The sequence below is a fragment of the Apteryx rowi genome, unplaced genomic scaffold (assembly GCF_003343035.1).
Source record: "Apteryx rowi isolate R43461 unplaced genomic scaffold, aptRow1 scaffold_186, whole genome shotgun sequence".
Taxonomy (NCBI): Eukaryota; Metazoa; Chordata; class Aves; order Apterygiformes; family Apterygidae; genus Apteryx; species Apteryx rowi.
In genome coordinates this window covers 640,611-665,576 of record NW_020448152.1, presented here as the reverse complement: position 1 = coordinate 665,576, position 24,966 = coordinate 640,611, and the positions used below count along the sequence as shown (strand labels likewise).

The 24,966-nt window shown below is 35.5% G+C and overlaps 1 protein-coding gene across 16 annotated transcripts in view; it reads right to left on the bottom strand.

Moving 5' to 3' along the window:
* MRTFB (myocardin related transcription factor B) overlaps positions 1-24,966 on the bottom strand; it is a 126,183-nt gene that overhangs the window by 5,767 nt on the left and 95,450 nt on the right. For 15 of the 16 annotated variants that reach the window (XM_026061859.1, XM_026061856.1, XM_026061857.1 and 12 more), the window contains 8 exons: positions 16,065-16,205; positions 14,455-14,702; positions 12,708-12,861; positions 9,266-10,294; positions 7,702-7,857; positions 3,987-4,145; positions 3,555-3,692; positions 1,567-1,627 (listed from right to left, as the gene is read on the bottom strand). In XM_026061859.1, coding sequence (XP_025917644.1) covers positions 1,567-1,627; positions 3,555-3,692; positions 3,987-4,145; positions 7,702-7,857; positions 9,266-10,294; positions 12,708-12,861; positions 14,455-14,702; positions 16,065-16,205 — 2,086 coding nt within the window. The remainder of the gene's footprint in view (positions 1-1,566; positions 1,628-3,554; positions 3,693-3,986; positions 4,146-7,701; positions 7,858-9,265; positions 10,295-12,707; positions 12,862-14,454; positions 14,703-16,064; positions 16,206-24,966) is intronic. The other variant, XM_026061851.1, reaches the window with a different exon arrangement.

The following is a 24,966-nucleotide window of genomic DNA, read 5'->3' as shown; positions in this document are numbered from 1 at the left end:
CCTTTATGTTTATAGTTTCTGAATTACTACAGAACCACCACACTTCCCCGTTTGAGGAAAGAGTACCTGAACCAATTTTCAGTTCCACTCCCTGTTTAGTACTGTGTCCAACTTCATAAATTAAAGTCTAAGAGATAGTTAATGTAATTAGTATGCTTTTATTACTGATTCTAGAGTCTAAAACTACTCTTTAGTCAAGAAGTTCCATGTAAACTAGTGGTAGTAACAGTAAAAGAAAATAAAGCAAGGTTAAGATCCAGTTAATTCTTATATTTAAATAGTCTCTAAAAATTAGATTGTCTAGAACATTCTGACAGACAAGAAGATGCAAGTAAATCCGCCAGCACAGATGATGTTTCTGCTGGCAGAAATATACTTTTACAGCAGTTTTCCAAGCAAGATAATATATTTTTAAAATCTCTTTAGCAGCATCTATTAAAATTGTTGCCTAATAAAAACAAAGCATTAGAGCAAAAAACGACTCACTTTCCTAACGTACATTAATAACCTAAAATTTTTTTAGTGTAGAACTTGCTTAGGTAAGTGCAAGAGCTCTGAATACTTTATTTCCTTTTTAATAAAGATGATGGAAAAAAGTTTTTGCATTTTGTGGCAACTTGGCAAATATGGAGCAGCTGTTATCTTTAAGACCAAATAGGTTTAATGTAACATTTGAAGCAAATTTTTTTAAAAAGCACACTATAATGTTTTCTACATCCTCTGTTTCACCGGTAGTACTTCAACCTACCTATGCAGTGTTTTAGTAGGAGCACTAAAACATTTGTGAATTTAGTATGAGTTGTTCACTGTACCTGTCACTTGTCTTGGTCAGTCTGTAACTGTCTATGCCATTTTGTTTAACTTGGCAATTTGCTTTAAAAAGAAGATACTCTGATATCTAGGATATGGCTGAAATCATAGCCTACAATCAGTCGCTTATGACTTGGCATTTGTTGCTGTCAAGGTCTTCATATGACAGCAGTACCAAACATTTTGTTAATTGTTTTTGCTTGGCATTAGAACTTTTCCCAATATTGTAATGGCTTCTACAAAGCCTTTAATTATGCCTGAAAGCCTCCTACATTTATTGCAAAACTACTTTTTCAATTGCTTTATGTACTTGGTTAGATTCCTTTCTGATAGCTCCCTTATTTTAACTGAAATAGAAATTTGTAATTCATTAGCTCATACAAACTTTTTTCAGTAATTGATATTTACAGTTGATAATACATTGTTATATTTGTACGTTGAACAAATACGCCTGTGCTAAAACTAAAGTGCTATTTTAATCATTTGCTGTGTGAATTACTGCGAAAGTCTGCCTAGGCTAGTTTACAAGCAGGAGTTCCAAAGTAGGGTGATTGTATTTCTTTTGCTATATGTGCTGGCATATATTTTTTTCAGTACATAATTAACAAACTTTCAGAAATACTACTGTCATCCAACCTGATAGCTTCTACATCCTCTCCCTGGAAGAATTCTTTCCCTTCATTCTTTTGATTACTGTATGAAGTTTTTATTACCAGGTTTTAGATCTCTATATCACATAGACTTCAACTGGCTTACCTCCACTCTTGATGAGAATATCAAAAAGGTCATCCATTTGCTGACTGTGTGCACTGGAAATCTGTAGCATATGAGAAAAGTGGGGGAGATCTGGTTATTCTTTTTCATGTAATATTTTTTCTAAGCTTATTAATCCTAACTTCTTGAAATAGTACATAAATACTAATTTATAATCAAAACTAAATTTTTTTTCATATGAAGTCAATCTAGAAAATAGAGGAAGAGTTTGGAGAGGCACTTGTAATCCTTGTGGTTGGTTTCAGTACAAAGGAATAGGAAGAAGTACTGAAAGCAAGACAAAAATTTCATGAAGGAAACCTGGGAGAGATGCAGAAAACTAGGGCTAAGAGGAAAATTGCTAACCCTGTTTTGTAGCAGGTAAATATGTGGAGTAACAGCAGGACTATGGGGGTTAACCCTCAACTGCTTTCTCTCAGAGACATCCTGCAAGTATCCACTCATATAAGATGCATTTTGTAAGTTGTTTCTTTACAATTTGTAGATTCATGTTCTTTTCTTCTTTTGGGAGGGGGGGAGAAGAAGCGTTCATTAACTCTGTTTATCTGTATGTTTTAAACATCCATTGCCTGAGTATTTGAGCCTTAAGCAAAAGGTAACAAAAACCTCATAAACTCATTCTTTCAAAAATAATCTAGGAAAGTTAGAGACACTTTTGAGGGTCTCAAGATTAAAACAGTGTTTTAAAACATTGATTAGACTCTAGAGACTGAAAGTGATTTGTCATCAGGAGATCAAGCTCCTGAAAAGAGGCCACTGAGAAGGCACTTTGCTGGCTGGTAGTGACATACTCAGTTAAGAAGTCCTGTTCAGCTGTATTTCAATTACTACATTGACTTTATGGACCTTGAGTAGACCCAGACTAGTCTGAGGCCTGGCTTTAAGGACCACAGAAGGAAAAACAAAATCACAATCTAGCGACTCTGGCCTGATATGCTTAGTATCATTTCATTTTTCTTTAATAATTAGTTGTACATGTATTTGATATATCTCAACCAGTGAGATGAGATACAAAAGTCAAAAATGTCAAGAAGACAGAGGAAGACAAGGGGGAATTACTTTAAAATTATGTGTTTCTATATTTATACCATCTACACTTAAAAGCTGTTTTAAAGGGTGAGGCTGGGACGCAGCTGCCTGAACACAAGCATCAAGTGCCACATAAGATTACCACACCTGCTACTCCAAAAGGCATGGGTTTTCTGTGGGTCTTGTGCTTTATGTGCTTCCACTGTGAGGATGTCTCACATGCCAAGATATCTGAAATGGCATTAGATACCACTGACTCTGCCCAAGTGTCTGCCACCATAAACAGAGCACCCACTACTAAATCGATAGAAGAGGTTTTTTGGGTTTTTTTTTGGAGATAGTTCTGAAATGCACGATGTTGAGGAATACTCGTTAGCTTTGCAACTTTCTTCTCTCTTCCAACATGAATGATGTCATGGTGAACTGACAAAGCAGTCCCTAGTATTATTCATCAAAGTCAACAGATACAGACTTTTTTGAAGAGTGTGTGTGTGCACATATATACACATTTGTAGAAGTGTGTATAAACACACAAATATTTTCCTCAAATTTCAGTATGTAGCCTTGTGCAAAAATACATAAAATTTGAACAACTTCAACATATTTCTCTCTGCAACTCTGAAATTTAAGTATCATACAGCCTTAAAGATAAGTCAGTTGAAAGATAGTTATTGTTAAGTAGCAACATCATGGTTATCCCAATATTATATACCACCAACTGGATAACGTAAGACATACTTCCATGTATTTCAGGATATTTTAAATCAACAGAATCATGAAATAGGAGTCTTGTAGTTAAACGCAGTTATGAAAATATTGACAGAACAAGTTAGAAACACCAAACGACACCAAACAAGAAGCTACATTAAACAATAATTTTGGTAATTCTAAAGAAAAAAATAAAATTGTTCTTAATAGGCTAAACAAGAGAAAGTAACTACCTCACGGTGAGATGTTGAAATATTACGGGTCTGTTTTATAGCCTCTTCATAACGGGGGGGATCTTTTGTCTTGGAAACTGCATTGTTGAAGAGGGACTGTTGAACAATAAAAGGCTGGGCTTGAGATGGAGAGCCAGGCTGCATAAAATAACAAAATAATGACCAAATAAGTAGTGAAACTCAGATCTATTGAGTTCTACAGATTATACTGCTTTGTCATACCAATCTACCTATTTACAAATAACAATAGTATAAATAGTCAGAGGAATAAAATAATAGTTTCTTCTCTTTTCTCACACATGCATACATACATGCATTATTAAAATCTACAAAACATTCTTCCCCCTCAAGTGAGCTGCAATATGCATGCAGTAACCCTACTTTAGAAGACTAATACAAAAATGAACTTTATGGAAGTTGGGCTAATCCTACCTTACTAGAAGTAGCAGGTCCGTTCTGCACAGATGGAGGCTGGTTACTACCAGTGTGAATGTTAGAGTTTGATGTTTTATTAATAAAAGATTGTGAAGGTGTTGTAACTGGTGGAGTCTGATAGGGAAATACTGTATTTGATGTCGTAGGTGGAAAAACCTGTGAAGGATTAATATTAGTCTTAATATTTTTATCTAGTCTTACTATTTTTAATTAATAAATGGGTAAATTACATTAATGAAGTTTAAGACTAATTTTTCTAAAAAACAAAACAAAACAAACCACACTTGTTTGCTTAAATCCCTTTAAGGAAATGTCATGTCCTATTTTTTCCCACCACTGGATTAATTTGAATTCTAGAACTATCACTCTTTGAAAGAAACTTTGTGCTGTGACATGCTTTCACTCATCAGTGATAAGTTAAAATATTTTCCTACAATCTTCCAGGAATCATGAGAGAATGTAATACAATTTTTCTGAAATACATTCAGAAGAGTATGTTACACTAATACCAGACGCATAATTTCCCCACCTAGTGGACAGTGAATGAAATGGACTGATTTCTGGCCTGATACAAACTAGTGACTGCCATAGACTCTGCACACACATTCCTACTTGTCGTATGTTGTCTAATCCTAATTTCTTTCAACTCTGGAGAGCCATGAATGCTGAGGGAGAGTCAAAGAAAATACAACAGATGAACTTATACATCTACTGTGCAGTTTGATTACTGGTATGTAAGCTTTTTATTTCTTCAAGTGACAGTCCGTATGCCCATTACCTGTGATTTCAAGCAGTAGCCTACTTTTCATATTTTTAAGTTAAAGGGAGAGGAAGAATGTAAGAGGCAATCAGAGAGCATAAGACTGCTCTTTGTAACTCAGTTATCATTCCCAAATACCTTTATGATTGCACAGTTCTTGACAAAGATGTGACAAGTGCTAGAGCAAGGATAGAGATAAAGCTAGGATTAGCTTTGTTGATTCAATCTGAATACCAAATTAAGCCTACTGTGAGAGGGCTTAATACAATTTGTTAGCCACCTGGATCACCTGTGTGAAAACTGTTGTACTTTGTAGCTCTCAACTGCTGAGCTGAATGGCTGTAGAGATGTCTTCTTGTTATTGAATGAGCTGAAGAACAAGGCCCACTTGGTAGTTAGACTGTGAAGAAACTGTGTAGGAGAAAAATTCTCTGAAATGTGTATATAGTATATATGGTTGTATAAACAAAACAATCACCACCTGGTTTGCATAAAAATCTGAGCCACCTGAGGAAGAAAGTCCAGACTGGTTCAAGTGAAACTTGTCCTGGAAAAGACCACTACTTGTGGAAGTGATCACAATCACAAAAGCAGACCGCTGAAAGGTGTTACATTAACAAGTAGGAATGTGTTCAAACGACTGACTCCTCAAGGCTGTGAAGACTACATTCATGTCTCACTGGTGATTAGGGTCCTTAAACAAGAGAAAGCTCTTAGTTAAGACATTAGTGGATTTCAGCACTGTTGGTAACACTGGGGAAGTCCTAATCTAGAGGGTCATGGACTAATACCTTTAAGTGCATCTTTACTGAGCCACTAACAATGCAGTCTCCTTAAAGAAGAAATAACACGTTCTCTAGGATCAAGGGCTACAATGGAAACAATGAGCCTGAGACAAGCCCAGACAAAAAAGATCCACTAAATAAACAGGTCAATCTACTTAAGCCCTTGCTATTAATGAGGGCATTTCTCACTGCCATTGAACTGGTTTAAGTATCTAGGCTCTCATGTGGGGCAGGGCTTTGGCCTCCTCACTGACAAACAAGGAAGTCCCAGTACCTGGACTGCCTTGGTCTGGCAAGTCCAGGCACATACAGCTGTATCTTCTAGTTTTGTTGAATGGAGTGGAATCATGGAAAGAAGACAGCATTTTCCCTGACAAGGGTTAGGAATATGTTAGGAGAGAGAAAGGGCAAGACTCATTCACTCAATCCGTTAGCTCAACCTACCATCTGAACTATCCAAGGCTCATGAAAACAAACAGCAGGCAGGTAGATCTAATGCTGAATGCATTATGACTGTACTGATCTATTGTATTATATCAGTATTTTACATTCTAATGTAAAAATTGTGCAGTCACACTGTCTGGTTTCATATGTAAAAGATGGCACTAGATGTGTGAGAAGAACAGCCAGGAAAGGCAGGCTACTCAGCTCCAAGTTCCAGGAGAGCCAGATACAGACTGAAGTCTGCAGGGAACTACACAGCATGGTCTCCATGACAACTGATCTGAATAAAGGGGAAGACTACAGATTACAATTCTTGGTTAACTGCTGCAGTCATTTCAAATAAGTTCTCAACAGCAAAGGAAGCAAACTGCAAGTCTCTGTTAGGAGTACATACTCAGGATGACAGGAAATTTCTAAATGGGACTTGTCAAGTTAACAAGGTAAGATTAGCCCCTCTTCAAGTCCAAGACAGCCTGGGTGAACTCTGCTTTTGGATATATGCCAATCAGACTTTTGTAAGATGACCTAAATGCCCAAGAAATTAAACAGAGTGAGGACACTTATTTAATTGTGTTCCCCTTTATTAGCAGCTATCTAGCGAATGGTGGGGCATACAAATTTATCTCAGAAGAAATACGATTACCTGGAACAAGAGCCTTGGCAGAAGCAGAATAGAAGACATGGTATGGGTAGAAGCCCCAATTCATATCAAAACATGGGCTTTATGGTGCAATTTTGTAAACTGAAATTGAAACTTTGAAGGTTGAGATATTTTGTAGCAGTAACAACATGTTGTCAAAATTACCCTCTTCATCTTGAGATTTCAGTTTTTCTTGAATTACCCCTTCCTCGAGGCTGAAAAACCTTGTTCTCCTAAGTGATAGGAGTCCATTAGCACTGATTAGGAAGCAATAAAGGTCCTAAGACGATCTCCAAGTTCCTAATAATAGTGGTCAGCCTACATGGGGCTCAAAGAAGAAGAAAGCTCTTTCCTCTGTGACGACTGGTGCTGATGTGTTGATATCAGTCACCATATGAACGTGACTGGGTCAGCACTCCCAGGTGCACATCCAGTGGTGATGAATATCTGTCTTGGGCTAGGAAATTTCAGAGCTGATCATTTATGGTAGAAAGGAGGAGGAAGATTTATCTCTGAATTATTCCCTGCACTCCTCAGGAAGAGAAGCATCCTAGGTATGGTAGGATTTTGACTCACTGGAGCTACTGTCCTCAGTATCTGAGTCCAAGATTGAATGCATAGCTTTCTTCATAAGCAAGGATCAGATCAACAAGGAAAGCAAGAAAACTAAAAGAAACTCTTACAAAATAAAAGGTAAAAACCTTCTGTGAAGAACTGCTCATAAGGATCTTCCATTTTGAGCTGGCGGCAGATGTGAGAAATTGACTGGAATGTCTGGAGTGCCACTTGTGGCAAGCATGAAGAAGAATGTAATGAGTGTGTGCTATAAGAGTACCATTAAGATTAAAAAAAAAAAGGCCTTTATTAGTCTTGTGTACTTGTAGATGAAAAGGTAAGTGCCTGCATGGACTACAATTCTGAAAAGAGAAGGTGTTACCAGTCCATTTTATCACACAGAAAAACGCAGTACAGAGATGCTAAGTGACTTGATCATTTGTGTATGACACGCCACAGAAAAGATTCTAAAAGCACTACCTAGAATTAGACTATAAGGCAGTATTAATCTTATTGCTATTCACAAACCTTTCTGATTTGCTGGGCCTGACCAAGTGCATGCTGCGTGATGGTATTTTGTTTTGATTGTGGAGTATGCATCTGAGGTGCTGTCTGGACCAGGCCAGAGGAGGGAATAGGAGCAGGTATTTGTGATGGGGTCTGTATTCCAGCTTGTGATTGAGCCTAAAGGATGAAGATAAAATACTTGCATTATTTGTATCTCACAGTAAATAAAATAGTATAAAAACCTATTGTATAGATTATGCAGAATAGCAATAGCATGTATTCTGGGAGGTATTAGGATGAACTGTGTACAGGAAACGAGAATATTTAACTCCATTTGGTACTGGAGAATTCCCAGCTGAAAGATGGTGTTTATACTGGCAGCAGAGCTTAAGAAAGATGAAGACAAACTGGAGAGAGTCCCGTTGAGAACAGTGAAAAGAGATAAAGCATAACCAGTAAGAAAGGACTGAAAGAATTGGGTTTGATTAACCTGAGAGAGAAAACTGATGATGTAATATGATATGCTTTCTGGCATGTTAAAAAACGTTGTTTTAAGAAGATAATAGTTCGTAGTTTTTAATGGCTGCTGGAAGGAAAGAAGTATATCTAACCTTGGGAAAGATAGTTTAGGTTGGAAGTTAGAAGAACTTTCTGCAATATCAGCAAAGTGAAATACCAGAGTAAGATGTTTCTGGTTGTTACAGAATTTTAGCAGGATTTTAGAACAAGTTAGACAAGCACCTGCCTGGATGGGTAGTTATCAGGGCAGCTCTCACACTGGGGACTGTGGGCCCACCCTCATCAGAACTTTACAACCCTCATAAACTGCCCAAGCTAACTGTGACAGTGCACACTAGCTCCAAGCCTGTACCCACCACATGCCACTAAAGCTGAAAGTATGCTTTGCCAGCACAGTAGCCCTGAGGGTGGCAAGGGGATTTCAACCAGCTAGGCAACAGCACTGCCACTGGGTAGTATAAATCCTACCATAATCGAGGGGTTAGACTGTTTCAGCCCTGCATGATTCGTTTTACAGCTTTACATTTGTATTCTGTCCTGGGTTATACTATATTTATTCACAGTGATACTACCTTATAATCAGCCTAGAACTAATATTTATTTAACCACAGTTTCTTTTTATAACTCCACTGGCGTTCTACAACCTAGAATTCACATTTTTGAATGCAGTGAGCCATCACCACACAAGGAAGTTCCAACACACACTTTGAAAATGTGTGTACTTCAAAATAAAGTACGGTTGTTTGTAGCTGCATTACAGTTTGGAGTTAAGAGAATGGTGGAATGAATCAAAAACAATTGTGTATGGAGGCAGTACATGGTATGATGACTACTTTTCAGCAAAGAGTATTTGTGAAGTCATAAGTCTTTGCAAGACTGCAAGGAAAGCAAATACCAGAAGAGATAATAAAGCAGCTGGCTTTTAAGTATTTCTGTTCTTTTGCCTAAAGCAGAAGCAAGCATGATTTTTAACAGTTAATTTTTTAAGCAGCACATTTATCTCTCTATATTCAGTTAAACAAATATTGCCATATTGTTACATGATGAAAAATAAAAAAGCCCATACCTGCAACTTTATATTTCCAACTGGTAGCTGCACTGAAGTGGTAGAATTCGGTCCCTGGATAGACAGCGGAAGGAGCAGCTGTGCTGCTCCCTGGGTTGTTAGTAAAGCTTGAGGCTGGGCAACAACTGCAGTTTGAGGCTGCCTCTGTGGATTAACATAAAATTGAGAAATGGCATTCTGAGTTTCAGCTTTGGCCACAGGTATCTCCTGCTTGATAACAACTGCCTTTTTGGCAACTGGATTCTGGCCACTAGTATATATTGATTGTCCTAAAGAATGACTAGTCACAGATACAGACTGACTTGTACTAGAGCAGTCAGTAAGAGCTTTTTCATCTTTGATAGCAGCACTGAATTGCTTCTGATCCAAAGCAGCTGAGTTGTTATTAACTGTCTGAGACAGTTGCTGTTGTCCCCGTTTTTCAACCTCAAGTTGCATTTTCAATACTTCCACGAGTTTTTGCTCTTGTTCCAGTTTTCTTTTGAGCTCTTCAATCTGCTTTTCTTTTTCTTGAAGCTTGCGGTCCTTTTCTGCTACATCAAACTCCATGCTTGAGATGCTTCCACTGCTACGATTCTGATTATCATCACTCATATTCACTCTTAGTGGTGAAGTACTTAAGAACTGGGATGGTGACATCATGGTCATCATTTCTGTGAAAGTATCTGCCATGCTAGTGTCATCTGTGCTTAGACTAGATTGTTCTGAAGGAGCGGGTGATATAGGCAAAGGGGAGCTAATGTTTTCAGTATTTACTACTTTGCTGCCAGGTCCAGTAGATGTTTTTTCTGGAGGAAAGCTGGACATAGTATTAACCACTGTTTTATTTAGTGTTGTAACAGGAAATGCCACAGTCACTTCCCCAGTGTTACATGTGGCCCCAGAAGAAGTGGTTACTGTAACAGAGGTACTAGTAGTGACCCCGTTGTTATTAAGATCTTGATAGGGTTTCAGACGCTCAATAAGATCGGTTTTTGTTCCAGACACTGGTAATCCCCTTAATTTCAACTCCATTTTAAGCTCCGCTACCTGAGATAAAATAAAGCATGATAGTAAACACAAAAAAATTAAAGCTTATTTTAACACATATTACTTTATGACATTTTAGTAAGAAAAATTATTTTTCATCATATTCACAGACATTACACCTCTTGGTTCTGAGTACAAGTAAGATCCACAAGCACATTTCCATGACCTGCTGCTTACTTTCACTGGGTGAATAGCCAAAAACTTAGTAGTGTTCAGTGGCTGCACAATAACAGTAGTGGTTTTATGCTGAATACTCATAAATATTCAGAAAGGCAAAATGAAAGTATATCTCCAATTCTCGACTGAAAACTTCTGAAACAACCCTGTGGAGGATGGGAGCAGTAAGATGAAAGCACTGAACACATACAATTTAGCATGCTGAACCATTTTGTTATGCTACCAAGATGCATAGATCTGTTTTACCAGAAATTTATCAGGTCAGTTGGATGATTCAATAGACCTGTCAAATATAAAATGCTGTGACTCTAATTAGGGATTGAACAGTGAAAGTTGTGTGTCATCTGGGTTACTTTCACAAACATCAAAAGTATAAGTAGTCAAAATTAATCTAATTTCTGAAAGAAAATCTTTCTTGATTTTCCAATGATCTTACAAAGTGAAAATGTGTTGAGTGTAAATTAATTCTATGCTTCAAAATATCAATTAAAAAAATAACAGTCACAATGAACAGCTTCCACCTACGGCATCCGTATGCCCTCTCTAATTGTAGGGTATTGAGACCACATTTATGGTAGAACCACCTCTTTGTCTAAGAGAATAAAAAGTAGAGTGATCTCAATACCTTTGCCAATCTAGAATCTTAAAGTATAGACATTCCTGATTAGGAAATGAGGAAAAGTCATAGAAATCCGTCTGGTTAACACATCTCTAAGACCCATAGCAATTTCTTGTTAAATAGTTGTCCACCTTACAGTGATTATCTATAGATTCGACCAACAGTGACTTGCAAGCAATTAGCTTCCTGTTTGCTGGGGATGCTGGTAATTTGAGTCCTGTAGTTTAACCAGAATATGCATCTAATTTGGAACAAATTCCCTTGTTCCTCTTTAGGTTCCTCTTGGTCCATTTTTCTCATTCTGCTGAGTTCCTTCTGATTAGCAGCCCTGCCATCCAGCATACTGACTGCTCTCTCCAAGCTTGGGGTCCTCCAAAGAATTGCACGAGCATGCAATTCTCAACTTCTCCATTTTTCAACAGTCCATTTCTGAATTCTTATCAGAACTGATTTAGATGAGTTGGTGTTAAAAATGCCACCAACCGATCTCCAAGTATTGCTTATGTTAGTTACCACATTAGCAAGAATACTAGTAAATTATGCAGAAACGGATAAGCAAACCTCTTTCATTGTTGTAAATTACAAATTCAGATATTTAAATTTTTCAAACACTTAAGTTTAAATTGCATCTTGCATACTTGTTCCATATGAAAAAATCAGTGATCAGCTTTAACTGACTACAGTACATTACTGTCTTGAGCATCTGATCTTCAGAAAACTCTTCTTTTATTCCTTCCATGTTTATATTAAAAAAACAAAAAACCAACCAACCAACAACCCCAAACCCAACAACCCTTGATAAAGGAAGGGAGAAATGAATAAACTGTCCACTAGATGTCTCTATTCCTCCGTTCAAGTTTAGCACATGTCTGTAGTTGCTGTAGAAAATATCTGAATCTAAAACCCCATAAGCTGCTTCAGGTTCATTTTCAGCAGGCCTCTGACAGTATTAATTCCTGATAACTTCTTTCTGAAGGAAGAAAGGATCATATGTAATACCTTCATATTAAAGCTTAAACAGAGTTTACACAGTTACTGATACTTTAAGAAACTTTTATAAAATTCAGTGTTGATTTTCAAATAATGTGTCAAACTCTGATAAATACAAAGATCTCTATTTGATCTCTATTTTCTGTTCACTTGCTTAATTCTGTCATCTTTAAATAAAATAATACCATGCAACTTACTTATTGGTTATACATCTTAAAAACAGTAACAACAACAACAAAACAACAAAACCCCACCACCACTAACAGACACCATAAATGGATCATAATTAATTAATAAAATCAATATACAAATATTTCAGCTAATAGTTTACCTAAGGTGTCAAACTGTTTACTTATACAATCTGCTCAAATTTATTCTTTCTCTTCTAATTCTCTGGGAAAGAAAAGTGATTGTTAGAACATAAACATGTGAGGAGGCTAAATCAAAACAAATACATAAGTCCAGAAGAGTTGTGTATGAAAACTTAACCTTATTCTAAGCAGCTAACAGAAAAAGTACAGTTTTCATTGAAAAATAACATCCAGGCTTATTCTTGACAGTAACAGTTTGGAAGTTAAGACCTTGACTGGTGTTTAGAAATGGACAAATCCTTTTGTCCATTTTTACCTTCAAGTCATCCAAGCTCGAAGGTAGTGGTCCGGGTTTCCTGCTAGGAGTATTACTGTTCTGTCTTGGTGAGCTGGCAACTGATGTTGGTGTATTGTTGTTCAAAGTATTCAGTGGCGTATTCCCATTGTTACTCTGTTTGTCATTCAGTGGCCTTTGAGTGATTAAAAAAAAGATAAAAACGTCAGTGCTAAACATATTATGTTTTCACTCAGGTAGCTGTGATTCTGAATCTAGTGTCTATCACAACTTAATGACTTTTTTTTTTGCAAATATATATTTAACATAAAACAGTAGCATTAAATATTTTCAGTATAACAGGATAGAGAAGAAAATATATGGAGAATGCTATGTTGATATTTTATTTACTCCTCAGTTTAAGTGTACAAATTCACAGCTTTTACTATTTTCATGGTATTCTTCAAGAGAGGATGGTGGGATCAGTTTATACAAATTCAACGAGAGCCGCTAGTTACCTTCTTGTTTCACTTCAGTTAAAAAAAAAAAAAAAAAGTTTGATCTCTGTGCATCTACCCTACCTACATACCTATCCAATGCGCTAGTCAATTTACTTAATATAGAATAAGGACCAATCTGAAGACAGTTTACTCTGAAGATGACATTTTTATGATTTTTATTCTTATAATAAGAATCTGATATAAGGATCTTGAAATAATCACAAAAGATTAAAAAAAAAAAGGCCACCATTTACACTAGGTACTGTAAGCTAGCTCTCTTCTTTGTTCACTTGATTTAGGCAGAAACGTTTCTGAAATGTCAGTAAATGGAACATAAGACGCGTGGGTAAGCAGGCAGAAGCATCTCCAGTCCAAATGTTAGGATACATGGTAATTATAAATATAACCACAGATGGTACCTTTTACTTTTCTAGCATCACTTGCTGAGGAAAAATAACTCAGTTTAGAAAACTCATTTTAAAAATCCAGTTAAAAACCAGTTGAATTTAGGATTGCGTGACTATGGCATGCTACACTGTGAGTACTTCTAGGAAAAGAAGGATGGTTTTAGGTGGTGAGAATGAAACTCTGGAGACAGATTCAGCTTCTCATTCTGCTGTAGGCTGCTGGTAACTCTTTAAAGATTTACTCTCTGACTGCTTCTATCTATAAATCAGAAAGTATACTTACTTAAAAGCGCTAAAGATCAATACTGATAAGGTGCTTATATCTTAGAGATAGAAGAGAGTATAAACAATATACAAGTTTTACCTAATTTAAAATGACTGTTTCTTCTCATTTGGAAACCGCAAAAATAGGGTCTGTGAAACTAATATAGAAAGAAAATAAAAACACCAAAACAGTATGTCTTTTTGTAAAAGCGAGCGTCTCTATGTGCCTCTTCTTCTCTGCCTATCTATATCATATTTGTGTGAAAACAGTGTCAAAACTTTATTGCTCTCATGTGAATCCTTGTTTCAAATATGCATGTAGTTGGAAAAAATGCATCTGGCAGGTAGGAGATTCCACTGCCATGTCAAACTAAAAATAACTAGGTCCAGTTACAGGCTTATTGGGCTTTAGGAGTCTTTTAACAAGAGCAGAATCTCATCACTTCTGTTGTTAAATGATGTAAATGATACCACAGTGATGCACATTGCCATTTAAATTTTCATGGATTCTATCTCTCATAATATGTGAAAAACACATGTATTTCTAAAACACAAGCCTAATGTATGTTTTTCTTTAAAGGACACTTTCCAAGAAAACACTAACAAAGCCTTACATACTTCAGCGGTGCAGGTAGAATTGTCTGGTAGTTGTAGTGTTGTTGCTGTTGGCTCAGGATCTGCAGCTGCAAAAACAGTTGCTGTTGCTGTAGCAAACGAGCATAGTTGGAGTCCATCTGTGGTTCATTCTTCTCACCTTTCTGATCAGGTGGAATATATTGATGATACTTCAATTTTTTCACCCTTGGCTTAGGTTCTTTGCATTTCTTGCTCCGATGTTTATCATTTGGATTCTTTGGGTGGCTTTGCTATTTATGGATAGAAAAGGTTGAAAAAAAAACTGTAACAGACATCTCATTTACATGCAGTTATACAGGATACACAGATGAAATGTACAGGAACACATTTTTTGTGAAGAGAAGATGGCAAAATATAATGTTGCTGAATATAATTGTCCCTGCAACACTGCTCAGAAGAATGGCCTGCAAAATCCTTGGAAAGTTAACATACTCCAGCTATTTTGGACTGTGCACAAGAAAGGGTAATCAGAAATCACAGCTGTGAATATTTTGTTAATAGATGGCAAAGATGAAGCTAAGGGATTCTGCGGGTCACCACCTGTCATTGCAAAGAGACATTCTTCTTTAACAAGTAAGTTCAAAGCCACTTAGCACTTTGTACAAGTAAAAGCTAACACTTTAAACTCCGTCTGAAAATATTTGCTGGTCAGAAGCACTTACTGGTCTAGATTATGATCATGACTAGTCCTGTAAATTACAGAAGTACTCTTATCAAGCTATCAGCACCATCTTTATCAGCACATATGATAAAATTCTCTTCTTTGAAGTTATTTTGAGTGAAAAGTTGAAGGCAGTTGTGTAGTCATTTAGAAGGTATCAAAGGTATCAAATCATGTGTTGATACATGTACATTTATTACACAGCCTGTTTTGGGGGATATCTGAATTCGCCATTAAGGTCCAGCATTTCAAGTAAGCTGGTACAATTCCAGTGGGTATAGACAAATCTATATCAGGAACTGACCATTACAGGTCATCCGTGCTGGCTAGGCCGATACAGAAGAGAGAACTATGAGTAGGCTTTTTTGATCTTCAAATACAAGGAGCCAGTATCTTAACTTCTCTCACACAAAGTAGAAGAGATGCAAGTTTTCTGCTTATACAATAAATGAACTAGGAAAATAGCTGTGAAAAAGAAGCAATACTGTTTAACAGTCTGGTTTTATGTATATTATGAATACAATTACCTCTGCTCCTACTAAATTATTCCCTATATAGAACTAGATTAGAAAAGTTGAGTTTCATCAATAGAAAATACCAACTCAGTACTACAAATATGTGCAGTCCTTATTTCTCTGTGCATTTTTTAAAAAATTCAATAGTAATGTAATGCATAATTCAGTTTGAAAACATGTCAAATATACTATATGGAGCTCCTGAAATAATGAGTTGGTTCTTATAAAATATTAATGCTGATCTTAAAGAGCATGCCAGAGCTTTCAGTCACTGACCCAGTATGTTCATCTGAACACTAATAAAAGTAGTTACTTCATTATAAACACTATAATGCTGTTCATGTATTTTTTCATTAAATAGAGCACTGAAGAAAAGAGATTCAGAACAGTCTTGAGATGCCATTATTACAGCCTACCTTTACTAATGTTGGCCCAGGCTTTGCTGCAGATACAGTATTTGTCGTTAGGGTGGTTGTAGTAGTAGAATGTGTAACGTGCTGCTCGATTGTAGGGGGAGTTTTAAGGAATTCAGGAACTGGAGAGGTTAAAGGTGGATACTAGTATTAAAAAAAATATAAGGAAAAAGAGAAATATTAAGAACATCCACCATCTGAGTATTCACAAAAACATGAAAAAACTACAACAACTTACAGTCATTTCACATTCACAAAATATATATAGATATACACATTTTTTAGAAGGAATGGCCAAAATAGGACTTTCATGTACATGTAAAAAAGTATGCTATAAATGCACAGGCTGTCACACTTCAAATGTATCAAATAAGATATACTTGTTTCATACCTTTATTTCTAAATTTCCATTTAATTGCTGCATGGAGTGTATCCAAAATCTGTTTTAACTTCTAATCTCACTGAAGTAAAACACTAACTGATTTTAATCTAAATCAGGTCCTCAGGCTGCCATGTTAGATATTTTTCCTATATAAAGCCTGTATTTTTATTCTTTACTTTCCCTCTTATTCTTTAAATTATATTCCTGCCTTTTGTAAAAATACATCACTCAGTATAAATTAGCCTTCAAAAAAGCCCTCTATAAATTAGCGTTCAAAAATTTTGTAAAATTCAGTTATTTTGTTTTTCTTTAGACTATTAAAAGTACACTCAGTCTTAATTTTTGTAGAATTTCATAATAAATATCTTTTCCAACATTAAGATTTTTCTTAATTATTATTGTTGTTATTTTTTGCAGGGAAAAAGAATATTAACCAAAAAGAATGTATAACAACATGCAAAAAAAGAAGCTCTCAGAAAGGGCTCTATTTTCATAACCTTTACTCTATTTTAATTTGCAGAAATATTCGTCTTCTGTCCTTTTAATATACATTAAAAAGAAATAGAAAGAAATATCATGAGGACACCTTCTTCTGGTAAATATTTCTATCCTGTCTTCCTTACAAAATCATAAAAAAGAGCTTCAGAAATAATTTCATCCATTCCAGGCAGGAACACTTTACCTACACTGCTACTAATACATATGTCTCTGCTGGGTAGTCCAGAATCAGATTAGCTAATTGATTCCAGTTCTTAACTTCCTTTATAATTGTAAAATTCTTCTAGAACTGACAGCTGTCAAAGTACCTTTGTCCCTGGCAAAAGGAATAAGCAAATACCTTCTCTTCAAGCTAGCCAGTCAGAGTTACAGAAATAGGTTATGCCAAAGTAAGTTTCTTCTCTCAGTAGCGGTACCTAGTGCTCATACTTTAAAGGTTCTATTACCATTGAATTACAGAACTTAAAGTGTAACAAATCTCTATACTTTTATAGGCTACTAAGTAGAGAAAAACAGTTCAAACAAAATTTTTACTAATTAGAAATAAAAGGAAAGCTAAAAGATAATTAAAGGAAGAATGGAATGCATGTTACCAATTGTTAGCAGGGCTATTACCATTAGCTATTATTCTTGAAGCAAAATCTACAATGTAACATTTAAATTTTAACCCCAAATACGCTATAGATATACTGATGCAGCCTGCTGAAGTTACAGAAAAACACTGTAGAGGCATTTGCTTTATTATTTATAGCGCTAAGAGGCCTTCAACTGTTTTCCATCTGTGAAGTCAGAATGTTGTGCACGCAAAGAGTATTACTACCCAAACTAATATTCTCAGAAAAGTCTCTCTCTCATGAATGTCAGACATCAATGTGGCAAGATAAACTTGTTTCAGAACAATCACGCAGTAGCAGAGCAGACACGTATTTTAAAGAGATAAGATAGCTTCCTACAGCATTCTTACGGCAACTGTAGCTCTGAGTGTGCCAGAAGGGGCATTTCTTCTGTATCTGACTTCCAGCACAATTATGTTGCTGTATAGGTATAATCCAGTGACCTGTGACTTTAATGAGTTTGCTGCCTTGCTGTTACAAGCATCACATGTATAATTTCTTCTATAAACTTACTAAATTCCATATAAGTTTAGAATTTTTTTCTTATTATTTTCCTGGCAGCACTGCTCCTACTAGAAAATTCTCCAAAGATTTCCTACATAATAAGGAAATTTCTTTCAGCTTTGTCTGTAGCCATTTTTTGTGCTGAAATTGTTCTCTATTTTAAAACCTCTTTCCCCCTGTAGGTGAATATCCCTCTGATCTGTTTATAGACAGTCTGTATCTCATCTCAGCCCTTGTTTCTCTAGCTAACATAAATTTTTATTTTTTTCTCATCACAGAATCAAAGAATACTTGAGGTTTGAAGGACTTCTGGAGATCATCTCGTCCAACTCCCTGCTCAAGCAGGGCCACTTAGAGCAGGTTGCCCAGGACCAAGTCCAGCTGGGTGTGAATGATCTCCAAGGATAGAGATGCCACAAACTCTCTGGGCAACGTGTTCCAGTGTTCAAATGCCCTACAATAAAGAAGGGTTTTCTTGTGTTCAAGTGGAATTTCCTGTGTTTCAGTTTGTGCCCATTGCTTCTCATCCTGGAGAGGGATATCATTTTAAGAGCAAGGCAGTCTCATAAAAGAGATTTTTCATTCTCTGATCATCTTTTTCTGTTCATGTTACAGTTTCATTGATCTCTCTTGGACATGAGTAACTGGAAACCTATAGAACAGTCCTTATGAGGTCTCATTTTATGCTTATACAGTGGCATTAACACCTCCTTACTTCTACTGAAATTACCTTTTCTGATACACTTGTATTTTTGTTATGTACTGTATTTTTGCAGAGAAAGGACACAGCAGCTCGCAGTCACTCCACTACTGACTACTGCACCCTGTCTTTCTCCTCAGTTTTCTGTAAATTGAAATTCTCAGCTCTCCACATTTTTTTTTCATGGGAAGGAGGGGTGTTGTGTATACATATGTATTTTTAAAACTACTTAATTTCACTCCACTTCTATAACCCCTAAAAGCCAAACTCTGTGCTGACTGTGCCTTCCAACTTTTGTTACTTGGCCCATTCATAACAGTAATGTCAAGGTTGTTAATGGTAATATTGAACCAGACTGTTTCAAAATCAATCCTTGTGGAGCACTACTAATCTTCTTTCAAGTCAGTACTTCCTCTTTCTCCTATCTCTGCTAATCTCCATCTTCTCCAGTTTACTATCATAACGTATTAAGTCCTGACAGATGAGATCAGGTGCACTTCCATTGCTTAAAAAAGCAATTAGATTATCTAATACAACATTCCTTTTATAAATGTCTATCCATTTCCCTTACCTTCTTATTAAATATCCTTTTCCTTCAGAGTATGTTCTAAAACCCTTCACTGTAATTAAGACAGACATTTACTTATCCCTAATTCATTTTTTCCTGTTTTTAAATATTAGTATTATGTGCTCCACTATTCTTCCATCAGATGGTACTACACAGGATTTAAATCAGTTTGCTTAAAACACTTTGTATGCATTCTGCAATTTCATGTATTGGTTCTTTTGTATTTCTGGGATGGCAATTATCAAGTTGCCAATCTGCATGCACTAAGCTCCTGACTATTCCTTACATTTCAATTATGATAATTTCCACTTCTGTGTTTCTATTACCCATTTTGCTGCTTCTCCAACAGCCAGCAGCCAACAGGGAGCTGTACCTAGCTTATCTCAGCCTGATCTGAGCTGTATAGTGGTTTTGTTGCTTCTTTTCCTTTACAGTTTTTTACCTGAAGAATCTTTTCTGAGATCTACATCAGTCCAACTCTGGCAATTTTCACTTTATCCCTAAGACACAGCTTGCTTTGTTGATCAGACTTTTTCCTCCTTTCTTAAATGCAGTGTCTGTAGGATGTCTGTGATTTTAAATTATTTTTAAAATTATGTTACTGAAACAGACAGTTGCATATACAGTAAAAATAGTTTATATATTAGCAAGTAATCATCTGTCTTTCAAGGACTGTGTGAAAAAAGGAGTATGTAGCTCAGCTATCCAGAGAAAAAGCTATTGATACTGCATTACTAAATCGCAAGATTTAGTGTGCCATGCCTAGTCACTGAAATGTTGCACACATGCCTGTCTTAATATTGTGTCAGTTTGCGGTGGCAGGTTAAAGATAAAAATGCCTCTATTTTTACACCACCTTTCAAAGTGTTTGCTCTGGAAAGCATCTGATATCTACATTCAACTGTTACTTGCTGGACTTGCATAATAACTGGCAGGGGACTTTACAGGGCTTACCCTTTTAAAAAGAGTGCTGCATGCTGTATTCCAACATATTCCACTCCTGTTGCTATCAAGTTACAAAGGCTTATTCCAGTTATAGCAGTAATGGAGTTAAAAAGTAATTAGTTGGTCTTTGAATCAAAATGGCATTTACTGTATTACCATAAAGCACAGGAGAATTCTAATGATCTCATAAATCTCATTAGTTCTTAAATTTTCTTTTCATGAAGTTCCCTCCAAAAATCATTTTTAAAGTTTGCTACTTCAGCTTATTCATTATGTAATCTTTTGCCTTTCATCATTCTGATGCTTCTTGCACCTATACAAATAACAGAACTTCAAACATACTATTTAGTCACCCTTTATAGGCTATGAAAACATCTGTATAATGCCAACACAACATGACCCTTTAAAATAGAAAAGCTAATATCTAAAAATAATCGCTTAAGTTCATATTGATCGAACTTCATAGTATTAGTCTCCCTGACATAAAGTAACTTACTTTTTCCTTACATCTTAAAATGAAGCAAGTGATCTTAAAAGGTGATGTTAAAATAAAAAGGATGATTGGCTATATGAAAAACAGACTTCCCAATTTTACTGCAAGTGTCAGTTTAGACGCCCTGCATATCATTTACTTGTTATGTTTTTAAATTTTAATTAAAAAAACGAAATTAAGAGGTTTCAACTTCTTAATTTGATCACTTTATAAAGTAATGCAAAGATTACTTCATATGAACAGACCTTGTATTTTGAGTTACAGATATTATTATTTTTGGACCTCCTCTTCTAACTGCACACAAGCATATAGCAGGTCAACAAGCTATGGTGAATATAGTAAGAAAACAATCATTATATTCTTTCTAAACAAGCAGAATTCTTTAGCTGTTTTAGAGATAACTTAATGTCTTCAGAATTATGAACACCAGAATCTGATATGTTTAGAGTAGTGTGGTTAAACACCTAATCCTTACCAGATGCAAACACATCAGGTGGAAAGCAAGTTTCAGGTCATCAGTCAATGTGAGCTGAAGGTTCTCAAAGTTATGCTACATTCTCTGAGGCCTGGAAAGGTGTGGAGGAGGAAGCCTTGAAAAGAGCCCTGGCTGCACTCCACTGTTTTCAAACCATTCTTTGTATTTTCTGTTGTAATAAAATGTAAAGTTTGTCAGAGGAAATTAAGAGAATGAAAGAGCAATTTCCCAGACACATCTCCTGTAGAGACGCACTGTGCTCTTATTCTTTATTTCAAAAGGAACAACAAGGTAAGCATCTGTTTATTCTGCAGAGGAGCAGCTTTGCATTGTATATATGTACACAGAAGTGGCTGTAATACACTATGAAATTCGTAAGCAGAAGATTGAAAATTCCATTTGAAGTGCTTTTCAAATCAGCTTCAAGTGCTCTATTATTTTGTTGCTGCAATCACAAATCTGTCTCATGCTTCCTACTTGAATAGCTTTTGGCATGCAGCATTGCTTTGAGTAGTTTTATTTAACTCTCCATTAGGAAACTAACTCTACTTGGGGATCTAATTGCATGTGGTTTGTTTTCAGTTCATTCAACACAAACCGTATTTTCTCAACATGAAACCTAATTCATGTCTTAATTTGCACATTAGTGAACAATGAAATAAAACAGATGTACACTACTATTTGTCTGGCATTGTTTTTGAGTATGAATTTTGCAATGCTTTTTGTATCTTATTGTAGCAATAAGAAAATCAACAAGAGTAATTCCAGATCCTGAAATACGGAATTGTAAAGGATCCTTGGTCATTAAAATAATTAGACAATAACATCCTTGGCACACAGACAGTATTTCATATATAACTGACTAATTTTACATCACTTTATACAGTAAGAACTTGAAACTCAGTTATGTCTTATCTTTTGTCTATGTCATATTACAAAAGTAATATAAAGCTATTATTCAAATTGCAGCACAGTTCCCTATGCAGAGCCCTGGCTTTGTTAAGAATCAGTTGGCAGTTTAAATGCACAAATAAATGCATTTCCCTAAATAAAAGGACAAGTATGAAAATAATCCACAGTGCAAAGTTATGCATCTTTTCTCCTTTGTAAAGTTAAAGAGATTAAGAAATTCTCTTAGGAAGCCCCTTGAAAAAATCCAGTATAGATTATAGTTGATCAGCATCAACCTGAGGAAGATTACAGATTTATAGCAGTACCATTCACATATTGGTCAAATTTTGCTACACTGGTAAATTCTTTGAGAATAAACTATTTTATTATTTATGCTACAAAGCTAAACAACTTATTTTACCAGGTACAGACCTGCAAAAAATGAAATAAGTTTAAAATCGAAAGTTTCTGAATTTCCATCAAATTCAGTTTCCACTTTAAGAAATACTTCTCCAATAAACGTAAAACATTTTAGCTGATTAAACAAAAATTACAAAATTCTTGAAATTTCTGTGTCTGCTTATACACTGTCTGGTATATTGATACCAACCACATGAAGTTGAATGCAGTATTAATAAACTGCAGTATTATTAAACTGCAGTCATTTAGACACCATTGCATATATAACACTGTGATGAAAACCAAAATCTTTCCACCAAAGAAATTACTGAAATGTAAACGTGGACAGTCTGGTAAAACACACCATCTGAGACAAAAATTTTTTCTGTGATATTATAGCTGCTTTCATTTAGGTACAACAGGAAAATGGGTTTATTGGGAGCAACAGTAGTTCAGTATAAACAACTTTTTTTCTAGGATACATGACTGCTCATCAACAAACAAGAAAAATTTTGATTTAGCCACTGACTCATCATTGATCTAAGGCAAATCTTTTGTTATTTTTAATTTCAATACATAAACAAACCAATCATTCCTCTAGGCAAGTAAGACTTAGAATATAAGCACAATTTGGAACTTAGCTCTGTCGGTCTCTAATAACAAAGGGTTAATGAGTGGAGACCAGTGCTAAATCCTCCTGTATGACATTAGCTCAGAGAAATCTTTAGAGTTCCATCCAGAAGACCACAGTTATTCAACCTAGTGAATCCATACTTCTTCCGGAATCTCTAATGAGACCTAATCTAACAATCCTAAGAAAAATAAAACTGGTAATACACAATTGAAATGCTAAAAATATTTTCAAGTACTTACTCAAAAAGTAAAGTATAAATATACACATCCACAGATCGTATTAATGTCAGTGCTTTATTACACAACATATATTTATTATGCACAAGTTACTGTAAAAGTAGAACATATACAAATAGCAAAATATTGAAATAAATGTTGTTGTAGAATGCATGTTATATGCACTATGCAACAAAGGAAGGCTCTTGCTAAAAAGTCCAACCCCCCCCCCCCCAGTAAAATGGGGAGGGGGAGGGAAGAGGCAGTTTGAAAGGACATTAAGAAGTAAATGACAGACTGATAACAACTACTAACCTATTTTTGTGAAAACAAATGGATTCATTTGAAAACAGATTCATTCACACGAGTCAACTGGAAATTTAGTTGTATTTAATTGCTTCATGACATCCACAAGAGGCAAATAACACCCTGAGTGTGGCTAGTTTGGTGTTGGCTGATTGTTCAACTAATTGATGTCAGAGCATCAATTCACATAGGTCACATATAACAGCTCTGCATGCCTTCCCCCTGTCCCTGGCTGAAGCCTTAATTTGGGGCTCTTGCTCTATCCAGACAAAAAGTTTCATGAAGGTTGCAGAAATCTAGTTAAAAATGAAGATGACTTCTCCTCATTCAAATTAGGCTTAAATTAGTCAATGAGTTTAAAATTACTAGCTGAGGTACAACATAAAAGATCACACACTTCATCTCTGTAAGCTAAACATAGCACCCTGTAAATAAATAAATAAATAAATTTATCTCTTCATTAATAAATTTAGTGATTAACTCAAAGGTGATGATAAAGACCTGAGAAACAAGTGCCATTAGAGATATTCATGACACTGTGATTATGCACATACCCTTGTGTTTTCAGAAGCTGATAGAACATAAATTCATTTGTAACAGATGATGTTTCATTACTGTTTTGGCAAATTCTTTTGCAGCTGTACTTTTATAAGGCTTACAGATAAAGAAGTATCCAAAGTTTGGCAGTGTCCATTTCAGACCACAAATTAAATTGTTTTAAGAAGTGTTCTCTTTCAAAACTCATTTTTGCAAGTCTTGTTAATACACACAAGTGTTTCTTTCAAATCCAGTTTTCTCTCAGCAGTAGACAGTAAGTTTAACTTTAAACCACTCAGTCAAAATTACACTTTGGTGGAGAAACTGTTTTCAAAAACCTCACACATTTGACTATTTCCTCTATCATCGTAGACTTAATAATTTTCCATTGTTTGTAAATAACTCAAGAAAACACCAAAAACTTCACAGAAAACAAAGATTATTTTCATTCCTTAAACAGTAAATTACATAGGCAGAATTTTAAAACTACATAAAAGCAATTTAAATTATGTGGGAAAACCTTATTTTTATGGTATTTTCTAGAGATAACAGAGCTGATGTCAACTGTTGTTTTAACTAAGTTTAATTCTAAAACACAAGTTCAAGCCCTGGCCCAAAATGAAGACAGACATCAAGTAATCAATAGCAGCTGGAGTAAACCATGAATATGTCATTTTAAACAACTTCTGAGAAAGCTGTAGATGTTCTACACAAATAAAGAATTTCAGTGAATATACTGCTCTA